At 42.7% G+C, this 12,260-nt stretch overlaps 1 protein-coding gene across 1 annotated transcript; it reads left to right on the forward strand.

The window, feature by feature from the left end:
- Nucleotides 1-15: 15 nt before the first annotated feature.
- On the forward strand, nt 16-11,847 carry LOC129192079 (kinesin-like protein KIF3C). The gene is made up of 8 exons (XM_054795582.1): nt 16-1,628; nt 2,774-2,875; nt 2,938-3,060; nt 7,310-7,428; nt 7,516-7,632; nt 7,736-7,850; nt 9,589-9,767; nt 11,352-11,847. The coding sequence occupies exons 1-8, from the start codon at nt 294-296 to the stop codon at nt 11,467-11,469; spliced, it is 2,208 nt and encodes a 735-aa protein (XP_054651557.1). The 5' UTR covers nt 16-293; the 3' UTR covers nt 11,470-11,847.
- The last annotated feature ends 413 nt before the right edge of the window (nt 11,848-12,260 follow it).

The following is a 12,260-nucleotide window of genomic DNA, read 5'->3' on the forward strand; positions in this document are numbered from 1 at the left end:
GATATGATTGGTCGCGCCGGTCACATGACCGCCTCCCATTGTCCACCAGCTGCAGGGCGTGTACCATCGCCGGGCTGTGTTGACAGATTGTCACGCAGCATCCCACCCGGGTCTTGTCTGGCTTCCCACGCGGGATGAAGAGCGCGTGTCGCGGCATGAATGTGGAGGATTTACCGCTGGATGTTTAGAAGCTAGAAAAAAAAGTGACGCGTTTGCATCGTGGCACCTTCCTAAACGAATGACGCGCGTTGTCTTTGCTGCTCGTTCATCAGCGCGGTTCGTTGAGGGCCAGCATGTCCAAGATGAAGCAGTGCGAGGCAGTCAGGGTGGTGGCCCGCTGCCGGCCCCTCAGCAAGAAGGAGGAGGCAGCAGACTGTCAAACCATCCTGGATCTTGACCATAAACTGGGCCAGATCACCATCCGGAACCCCAGGGCTCCACCTGATGAGCCCATGAAAGTCTTCACCTTCGATTCGGTCTTTGGCCGGGAGTCCAAGCAGAGTGACATCTACGACGACGCCGTCAGACCTCTCGTGGACTCTGTGCTCCGCGGCTTCAACGGGACCGTCTTCGCTTACGGACAAACGGGGACGGGCAAAACTCACACCATGCAAGGTGTGCCGGGGGACCCGGAGAGGAGGGGCGTCATCCCTAACTCCTTCCATCACATCTTCACGCACATCTCCAGAACGCAGAACCAGAAATACCTGGTCAGGTCCTCCTACTTGGAGATCTACCAGGAGGAAATCCGAGACCTCCTGCGCAAGGACAACAACAGGAAGCTGGAACTGAAGGAGAACCCGGACTACGGCGTCTACGTCAAGGACTTGTCCTCGGTGGTCACCAAGAACGCCGCCGAAATCCAGCACGTGATGAACCTGGGCGACCAGTCCCGGTCTGTGGGCATCACCAACATGAACGAACGCAGCTCGCGCTCCCACGCCATCTTCGTGGTCACCGTGGAGTGCAGCCAGGAAGGACCGGACGGCGAGGACCACATTCGGGTGGGGAAGCTCAACATGGTGGACCTGGCTGGGAGCGAGCGCCAGAGCAAGACTGGCGCCAAGGGGAAGCGCCTGAAGGAGGCCACCAAGATCAACCTCTCCCTCTCCGCCCTCGGGAACGTCATCTCGGCGCTGGTGGACGGGAGGAGCAGCCACGTCCCCTACAGGGACTCCAAGCTGACCCGCTTGCTGCAGGACTCTCTGGGCGGGAACGCCAGGACCGTCATGATCGCCACCGTGGGCCCCTCGCACAGGAACCACGCCGAATCCCTGGCCACCCTGAGGTACGCCAGCCGGGCCAAGAACATCAAGAACAAACCTCGCGTCAACGAGGACCCCAAAGCTGCTCTGCTCCAGGAGTTCCAGGAGGAGATCGCCCGGCTGAAGGCCCAGCTGGAGGAACGAGGGACGCTGGCCAGGGAGCGGAGGAGGAGGCGGGACAGCAAGAGGCTCAGCAGGTGCCTGGCCGGTTCGGACGGGGACGCCGTCTTCCGAGAGAAGGCCGACGAGGACGAAGGCGACGACGGCGTGACCAAGGAAAAGTGGAACCAAGAGGAGAGGATGAGCATGGACGACGGGCAGTGGGATCAGGATGCGGTGGAGAAGATCATCGAGAAGTACAAGGTATGCAAATGATTGCATCCCTGGGATTTGTAGTCATTTGTCCGCCATTTTTGGAGTTTACAACAGCACAGAGGCACCTGTAAAGCCAGACGGCCCTCGGGTCGTACGTTAAGAATTTCAGCAAACATTTTTGGAGCGATATGTCGACAACCGGTCCATCAAGTCCTGGTCCGCCGGGTTCTGATTTGTACTAAAAAGCGCCCGCTGAAGTTGACGTCGACATGCATGGTGGACTGCTTTTGTCGACATGAAATGTGTTTTTTTATTACTAAAAAGTGCCCGCTTAAGTCGACATTGACATGCTTTTGTTGGCATAAAATGTGTTCTTCTTATTAAGAAAAGTTGTCCGCTCGTCGACATAAAATGTGTTTTTATTTCTAAAAAGTCCCTGCTTAAGTCGACATTGACACACTTTTGTTGATATTTATTGTTGTTCTTGTGTCTAAAAAGTTCCCGCTTAAGTCGACACCGACACTATTATTAAAAAGCGCCTGCGTAAGTTGACATCAACATTTATGGTCAACCGTTTTTGTTGACCGCTTAAGTCAACGTCGACATGCACGGTCAACCGCGTTTGTTGACATAAAATGAGGTGCTTTTATGACTAAAAAGTGCCCGCATAAGTCGACGTTCCAAAATGTGTTCTGTTTATTAAAAAAGTGCCCGCTGAAGTCGATGTCGAGACGCCCGGTGGACCGCTGAAGTCGACATAAAACGTGAAAGCCAAAGGAGTCATTTCTTTGAAAAACAGGTCCGTTTATGTTGATAACGTGGTGGTTACCACCACGCCGCCGCATAAGTGCCGTCCACTTACAACAGTCGCTTCCTGTTTGGTGCAAACTAAGCTTCAAAATAAAAGCACAGCGGTGATCATTTGATTTATTTTGATCGTGAACCGCTGGGAGAAAGATTTGCCCACGTACAAAATGTCTCTATTTCCAGTTTCGGTTATGTTGACAACCGCTTACGTCGACGTCAGCCGGCCAGTCGCAGGGGCGTGGCCTTGGACGGGTTCCGGTGTAACGGCGCTTGACTTCTTTTTACACTTGCACGTTTGATTGGTGAAACTGCAGTACACGGAGTTCACCACCGGGGCGGGCCAGGGACACTACGTAACGGTGCTGTTTCTCTCCCGCCGCTCGCAGGCCATGGAGAGCAAACTTCTGGTGGGAGGCAAGAACATCGTGGACCACACCAACGAGCAACAGAAGCTGCTGGAACGAAGGAGGCAGGAGATCGCCGAGCAGGTGAGCGGTCACCGAGGCGGCCGGGTCCGCCGAGAGGCGCTAAACCGTAACGGTGTGCGCAGATTCGTCGCGAGCGGGAGATGCAGCAGCAGATGATGCTGCGCGACGAGGAGACCTTGGAGATGAGGGAGACCTTCTCCTCCCTGCAGCAGGAAGTGGAGCTGAAGACAAAGAAGCTGAGGAGGGTGAGATGAGTCACGCACGCTTTTGTATCGTAGTACTTTTCAGAACAGAACAGTGTGTCGATACTGTAGTACTTTAGTAGACCTCCTACACGGATGGCCAAGGGCTTTTCCAGCCAAAGATGAAAGATGAAAGGACGTAAAGATATGCTAAGACGTTACGTACGCTGATTTAAAAAAAAACTGCCTCTCAGTTTTGTCATATGCTGTTGTATAGATTCAAGATTCAAGATTGAAGAGTTTTATTGTCATGTGCGCAGTAAAACTGGTGGTTCTGCTACGCAATGAAATTCTTATTCTGTTCATTCTCCCAGAAAAAGAAAGAAAAACATAAGAAAAAGAATAAGAACAGAAGAAACATTAATACCAATAAATTAAGCAACAACAACACAAGAGACATTAATACAGTATAAGGGTACATGATTCATATCAGCTTCACTCTTGTATGGGACAGTAATCATAATGATATCATACTTCATCTTCTCCAGTATAAGGGTACATGATTCATATCAGCTTCACTCTTGTATGGGACAGTAATCATAATGATATCATACTTCATCTTCTCCAGTATAAGGGTACATGATTCATATCAGCTTCACTCTTGTATGGGACAGTAATCATAATGATATCATACTTCATCTTCTCCAGTATAAGGGTACATGATTCATATCAGCTTCACTCTTGTATGGGACAGTAATCATAATGATATCATACTTCATCTTCTCCAGTATAAGGGTACATGATTCATATCAGCTTCACTCTTGTATGGGACAGTAATCATAATGATATCATACTTCATCTTCTCCAGTATAAGGGTACATGATTCATATCAGCTTCACTCTTGTATGGGACAGTAATCATAATGATATCATACTTCATCTTCTCCAGTATAAGGGTACATGATTCATATCAGCTTCACTCTTGTATGGGACAGTAATCATAATGATATCATCCCTTGTATGTTGTCGTCCCATAATAGTAGAACTTTATTCCCCTCATATTTTCACTTTATTTGCATAACATTCTAACTTTTTCCCCAACCTCATTTTTCAAAAATGACAACTTTATTTTGTTTTTATTTTTTTTGTTAACAAGTAATTTGTTTTTCTTGAGTATTTCAAAAACGACATTATTTTTCCTCTTAATATTATGACATTATTCTCGTAAAATTGTGCCACTTTTTTCTCTTCATATGTTGACTTTATTCTCAGAAAATTGTAGCCTTTTTTTTACACTTCTGCTGTTGCTTTTTTTTAAATTTTCCACGTATTTCAACTTTCTTCTTGTAAATTTTCTCCTGGTAATTATGACTTTATTTCCATCATATTTTAAGTCTCTTCCCCAACCTAATTTTTCAGAAAATTGCAACTTTATTTTGGTTTCTTTTTCATAGCATTACGACTTTTAACAAATCCTTTTTTTTCTTGACTATTTAAACTCTATGCTACTAAAATAACATTATTTTTCCTCCTATTACGAGGTCATTGTTGTAAAATTGCAACCTTTTTTCTCATTGGAATACGACTTTTTTTTCTCTTAATATTTTTGACTTCATCCTCAGAAAATTATAGCCTTTTTTTCCATTTCTGCTGTTGTTGCTTTTTTTTTTCCATTTTCCAAGTATTTCAACTGTCTTGTAAATTTTCTTCTGGTAATTTTGACTTTATTTCCATAATATTCTGACTTTTCCTCCAACCTAATTCTCCAGAAAATAACACCTTTATTTTTTTTTGTTTGTTTAAAAATATAACATTGTTTGTTTTTCTTGAATAATCAACCCCTTGCTACGAAAATGACATTATTTTTCCTCCTATATTACACGTACGAGTTCTCGAATTCTCATAAAATTGCAACTTTTTTTTACTCGTTATAGAATTCACCTTTTTTCTCTTCGTATTTGGACTTTATCCTTGGAAAATCACGGCTCTTTTTTCCATTTTTTTCCCCCCATCCAATTCATCTTTCGTCTTGTCAATTTTATGTTCGTAGTTATACCTTTATTCTAGGGGTGCTCTCATGGATCGGTATCGGCCGATTTCCGTGAAAAATCACGTGATCGGCAAATGCCGATAAACGCCTTTCTTTTTAGCCCGAAAAATAATTGAATTCATCCAAAGTCTCCTTAAAGACTCGTCCTCTGGAGGTTTATGTTCTCCTCAAAAAGCCAGTCAGTTACTGGATGTCCATCTAGCCACTAGAGTCACGGGTATGCTGGAGCCTATCCCAGCATATATACACATACTTACATATAGACAAACAAGTATATATATATATATATATCAAATATATCTATCTATCTATCTATCTATCTATCTATCTATATATATATATATATATATCTATATATATACACACATGTGAATTTTATGACTTTTAAGTCAAAATATTTTGAGGAAATGCCACATTTTGCCTGGAAAAAAAGTAATTTTATGAGGATAAAGTTCAAATATACAGTATAAACATGTTAATATCACAAGAAAAAAAACATTCCGAGCTAAAACCATGATGTTTGAACAAATGTATATTTTTTTAACATCGCAAGGAAAAAAAAGACAAACATTAGCAGCGCTAGCATAGCTTAAGCTAACATTTTAACAGCGACATCACACTAGCTTAGCCTACTTGCTAACATGATGTAAAATACAGCTCCCACGTCTGTGGCTGACTCACGGATGGTTTGTTTCATTTTAAGACATGTAGTGAAGCCTTTTTAAAAATATATACAGTATGTAGATTTTGAGAAAAGGACAAATTTTACCAGATTTTTTTTTTACATTTTCTGAGAATAAAGTCATAATACAGTATATTGTATAAATACAGTATAATAATATTACTAGAAAAAAATACATACAAATTTAATTTTATGAGTTGAGGAAAAGCCAAATTTTACCAGAATTTTAAATTTTTTTCTGAGAATAAAGTCATAATATATTGTATGAATACAGCATAATAATACAGTCAAACCTGTCTTAGCGGCCACCTTTATAGAACGGCCACCTGCCTATAGCAGCCACTGAAAAATCCCCCGCAGCAAATTTACATGTTATAGACCCTGTGTATAGCAGTCACCTGTCCAACGCAGCCAGCGGCCACCCATTTTGTCTCCCTTGGTCAATATCTGACCGCATATAGCAGCCAAATTACCGACTCAAGTAGAAGCTTCATGCACGAAAAAGTTTCGTTTTTCAATCAATGAAGCTGTCGTGTGTAGACTTTAATTACTGAGTCCTAGCTCAGTCACAATCATTCACAAGATCCACACAAACTGTCAGTTGTTCCACATAAAAAAGCCGTCTTCTTTGGAGCTTGTTGCAGACAGTGACACCGTTTATTTCCTGGTGTGCACTGGTCAATACTGTAATGCCGCTTGTTGTGGGGAAGGAGAGACTCACGTCGCCGATGCACTTTAATGGCTTTATTAACAGAGGAGAACACTGCAGGACTTTACATCCACGCCAACATAAACACACTTCCCAACTCTCTCCAAACTCACAGCTAGCACTGAGCCTAGCTCTCCTGCTCGGGACGCCCACCGTCACTTCCCGTCACTTCCTGGTGAACTAAAGCTGTAATGACACTCTGCTGTATAAAAAGTAAAATATTAAAAACAAGCGTAAGACATTACTAGCACAGCTTTGTTCTGTGGGTGGTGTAGAATAACAAGCCTAGTTGTTCTTTACAACTTTTATTCGCTGTCCCACAGTGCCCTCTACTGGTCAACACATAACAGTATAATTACATGTATCTGCACACACAACAAGCTTCTAATCACAGACATGTTAATATGTGCACGCACAAATTCAAAATGGCCGCCAACCTGTCTATAACGACCACCTGCCTATAGCGGCCACTTCTGCAGTTTCCCTTTAGTGGCCGCTATAGACAGGTTTGACTGTATTTCAAGAAAAAAATACATTAAAAATACAATTTTATGAGTTTAAAGTGAAAATATTTTGAGGAAAAGCCAAATTTTGCTAGTGCAGTGAAGCCTGTTTTTTTGCGGGCTCATCTAGGGGCGGGTCCTTCGTGACGTTATGAAAAGCCGCAAAACTTGAACAGTGAGCGTTAGAGCGTCTCTCTCTCTGAAAAGCAAAGCAAACAAGCGAGGGACACGATAGCCATCCTCATGTTAGGTGCTCACCAACGGGTTCTAGGGACACATTACGGTTGCAACCTGCCCAGCCTTGAAAAGTGCTTTTCCTCCGATGCTACGGCTAACCGCCCTGTGTCCACATGTCCTGGCGCTGATCAGCTGTACGCCAAACTCCAGCTGGTGTGGGCGGAGATGCGCGACATCATTGACGAGCACGTGACCACCCGGCAGGAGCTGGAGCAGACCCAGAACGAGCTCACCAGGGAACTCAAGTACAAGTGCGTCTCACCGTGACACTCCTCAACACACACGGCGGTGCGCCGTGGCGTGAATGTGGGGGCCAACTTGTGGAAACTTCATTTCAGATCCCTCTTGATTGAGAATTTCGTGCCGCCCGACGAGAAGAAGAAGATGGTGAGCAGGCTCCAGTTTGACGCGGAGGAGGATCAGTGGAGGCTGACGTCGGCGGTCCCGTCAGAGAGGTCATTAGAAACACCCCCTCGCTTGGAAAATATACAAAGCGCTGCACGAGACTTGCTGCATGTCATAAATGGGACGTGTCTGTCGCCTGTGACTCCATCCTAGTGCGTCCACACGGGTCCGGAGGAGGCCTCTCTCCACCGTGGGATACAAGCGGCCGATCAGCCAATACGCGCAAGTCGCTGTTGCCACGGCGACCGGCACGCCGTCCAGATATCAGGTCAGCACTTCAAGAAACATCAGCAGAGATATGAAGAAGATATGCGCATTAGCGCTCCCTCGCTACATCACGCTTTTTCAGAAGTGAATGAATGAATTAAATGATGGCTGTTAGGTGGTAGCCTATGGTAGCCTATGGTAGCCTGTGGTAGCCTATGGTAGCCGGTGGTAGCATGTGGTAGCCTGTGGTAACCTGCGGTAGCCTATGGTAGCCTGTGGTAGCCTGTGGTAACCTATGGTAGCCTATGGTAGCCTGTGGTAGCCTATGGTAGCCTATGGTAGCCTGTGGTAGCCTATGGTAGCCTATGGTAGCCTACGGTAGCCTGTGGTAGCCTACGGTAGCCTATGGTAGCCTGTGGTAACCTGTGGTAACCTGCGGTAGCCTATGGTAGCCTATGGTAGCCTGTGGTAGCCTATGGTAGCCTATGGTAGCCTGTGGTAGCCTATGGTAGCCTGTGGTAGCCTATGGTAGCCTATGGTAGCCTGTGGTAGCCTATGGTAGCCTATGGTAGCCTACGGTAGCCTGTGGTAGCCTATGGTAGCCTACGGTAGCCTGTGGTAGCTTGTGGTAGCCTGCGGTAGCCTGTGGTAGCCTGCGGTAGCCTACGGTAGCCTGTGGTAGCCTACGGTAGCCTGTGGTAGCCTATGGTGTATTCATGCTTTGTCAAACCACATTCAAATACAAGTAATGTGTAGCAATTTGGCCACCAGGTGGCAGTAATGACACAAAACATTGAGACATGACCTGGCAACATGACTAGTGGTGTGCAATGTTGCTGATTTTGTTTCCGAGCCGATACTGAGTAAAATTCAGGCTGGTATGGCGATACCAATACACTTTGCAAATTCACCTAAAAGCAGCTGGTGAGTTTTAAACGGTTGTGTATTTCACATCGTAGCATAAACACTACGAGACATTTCATTCATTTAAAATACAAAGAAATCATTGTAATAAATTACTAATTGAATAATGTATGTCATTTATTTATTTTCAATCCTGAAGTATACTGAGGAATAAAATAGGTGAATATGGCATTTTAAAGGATAGAAAAGAAAATCGGTAAAATAATTCAAACCACTCAAATAAATAATAATTAAGAACAACTATAAGAAGGAAAACTATTATTCACAGTTGACGCGTGGCTCCGTTTGGAACCGGCCGTCGTTTCAACAGACAAACATTGCCGGAAGTATCAATAGTATCGATATTCTGATTGGAGAATCGATTTTAGAGCCGCGAGAGCTGGTATCATACGTATCGACATTTCAGTATCGATCCGCACATAGCTCCTTAACGCTGTATGACGTCATGAAGTCAGCCAAGGCGTGTCCGACACGATGGAGTGAACAGAAACGTCCTCCTCCACGTGGAAGCGCTAAGTTTTAGGCTTCTTAGGTTTAGAAGAAATAAATTAGAAGCTAACGCTCGGTGGCTTGTTAGCTCGCTAGCTAGCGGCTGTCTCGAGCCCCTGCAGCGTACGAGTGGCAATGTGGTGTAAACAATGAAAAATGGGAGTGTAAAGGTGACTTTAGGCGCACTATTTCATGTCTACGCGGCTGTAACGTTTAAAACCGTATTTACCAAGTCCTAAACAGCTTTTATATGCTCGAACTACGAAAATATTCAATTTATTAACATTGAATCTTATATCGTGGAAATGCATTTAACGCGGTCGGGTATGGACCCAATTAGCGGACATAAAGGAGGGACGACTGTATCTTACTGCTGTTCCTTCCAGGCTGAGAACATCATGCTACTGGAACTGGACTTGTCTCCACCAACCATGTTCACCTTGAACCTCAACGGGGCTCATCTGGAGAGAGCGTTCTCCCCCCGCCTCGTGCCCGACTCCCCGGCAGACGCCTCTGTGCGAGACAGGACTGGTTCGTCAGCGCGGGTCAGGAAATCCCAGTCGTGGTGAGTGACGAAGTGACAGCCGTGGAACGTTTATAGCCCTCCCTGCCGGATCGTTTTGGTAACTACATCACTTCACAACGCAAGCCAAAAAGTCTTCGTTTTATTAGGAGACAGTTGTCATTTTAGGAGAAAAAAAATAGTTTGGTGAATTTTACAAGATTAAAGTTACATTTTAGCTGAAATAAATATTGATTTTGTGTGTTAAACCATGATGTTTCAAGAAATGTAGATTTTTTTTAACATTACAAGACAAAAAAGTGAATGTTAAGAGATTAAAGTGAAAATATTTTGAGGAAAAACCAAATTGTACCAGAAAAAAAATCGTAATAAAAAGTCCTAATATACTGTGTTAATGTAATAAAATTTCTAGAAATATATGTTACCAGCTGAAGTCAAAGTCAGCTACAGTCAGAATTGCATACAAGACATTACAAATTTTAAAATGTGAATTTTATGAGATTAAATTCCAAATATTTTGAGGAAAAGCCAAATTTTGCCTGAAAAAAAATCTTAATTTTATGAGGATAAATTCATAATATATGGTATAAATTTATTAATATCACATGAAAAAAAATGTACAAGCTAAAAAGATATAGATACAAAATATTTTGAGGAAACCCAAAAGTTACACGAAAAAAAAATCCTAATTGTATGTGAATAAAGTCATGATATACTGTATAAATGTTGTAATATCACAGGACAGAAAATGTATATTTATATATACAAGCTAGAGTATGTTTTGACGAAATTCAGGATTTTTTTGTATCATTACAAGGAAAAAGTTTAAATTTTATGTGATTAGTCTAAATATTTTGAGGAAAAGCCAAATTTTACCAGAATTTTTTTTTAAGGAGAATAAATTCATAATATATTGTATAAATGTATAATATCACAAGAAAATATATATTTTGTAATCTCTTGTCGTGATGTTCTGAGGAGAAAAAGTGAGCGTTTTTTGTGTTATTATTATTACAAGTAAAAAATTACTAGAGTCACAATGTTTTGAGGAAAAGAGTAATTTTGTGAGAATAAACCATAAAAAACTACTATACAAAAACAAGTTTTATGAGAATAAAGCTGTGATATATTGTATAAATGTTAACATCACAAGAAAAATGTAATAAATAAAATACTAAAATAGATTTTATTTAACAATATATTTATTTAATATATGTTAGTAGAATAGAATATACAAATAAAATATAAAATATGTTTTAATATATTTAAATTGTATTATTATATTTATTAAAATATTTAGAAATAAGACAAAAAAGTTGAAAAAATGCCTTATTATGATACATTACATTTAAATAAAAGTTTAGTTTTACAATATAAAACTAAAATTTACAAATTTTTTCTCGTAATGTAGCTTCGTAATATAACACAACCTTATTTGTCGTTATATCCCAGCTTTTCTGCTCGATGTAGCACTGCTGTAGCGCTCCGATCCGCCCTCTGCATGAACTTGAATGAAAATCGGCTGCATAATTTCTGCATCTTCTGGTGTTTTCGTGAAGTTCCATCATGTACTTTATAGTAAAGTAATCCCTGCTGGATTACATGTATTGAATTGTAATCCCCCAGGTATCAAGCTCCACAAGCAGCATGCGTTTCACCATCCCGCTCGTCCAGCACCCTGACCTCATCTCAGAGTCCCAGACCGAGACCCTGCTCGGAGGCCCTTCTCCGGACCAGCCCCTGAGTGGCATGTGTGCCTGCGTTGAAGCAAATCAGTCAGCATGAAGCGACCAAAAGATACGAGCTGCTTTGTTAGTCTGCTTTTTGTCTTCTGCTGCTTTCATGAAAAGATCTCTGGATGTAACCTGAGGTCAGCAAAAAGCACAACAGGCGAAAGCTTTAATAACGTCTGGTGTTTGATTTGGGGTCAATGTGGGACAAAGACGGGTTTAGCGGGTATTGTTGCTGATGTGTTGCTTGCTGCTAATGTCACTGCGAGGCAAAGACATGTGGCATTAGCTAAATTAGCTGCCTTATTTTTTTTACTGCTGTGATGTTGTGAGAGGTGAATTAATGTACTTTAAAATGTGGAAAATAAAGAGTTAAAAAAAATTATGTGTCCTTGAAAGCTGACAAAAATTGCTTCGAAGAAAATGTATTGAATACACCACAAACCCCATGCAAATACGCCCCCTAGTGGCTGTCAGCATCAGTGGCGGTTCTCGCTATGGGCCATTTGGGCAACTGCCAGGCGGCATTCTCTGGGGGGCGCTGCTTATTTGTGTTCAGCGCTCATCAAGTCAGAATGTGTGGCAGATAGGCGCCCACTGGCGGGATACTCGACCACAGCGTCGGTCATTCAAGGCAGAGCATCACTGATTGGATGCTTTGTCAGTGCTTATGATGCACTTCTAGTAAATGTACACAATAAATATGCCTTTGCAATCTGGAGTTGAACCAAACATTTTTTTTAAATTGCAGTTTGACCCTGTAACGGGTTAATTCCGTTTCCTATGATAGCAACAAATTTGACTT

This window comes from Dunckerocampus dactyliophorus, chromosome 13, assembly GCF_027744805.1.
Source record: "Dunckerocampus dactyliophorus isolate RoL2022-P2 chromosome 13, RoL_Ddac_1.1, whole genome shotgun sequence".
Taxonomy (NCBI): domain Eukaryota; kingdom Metazoa; phylum Chordata; class Actinopteri; order Syngnathiformes; family Syngnathidae; genus Dunckerocampus; species Dunckerocampus dactyliophorus.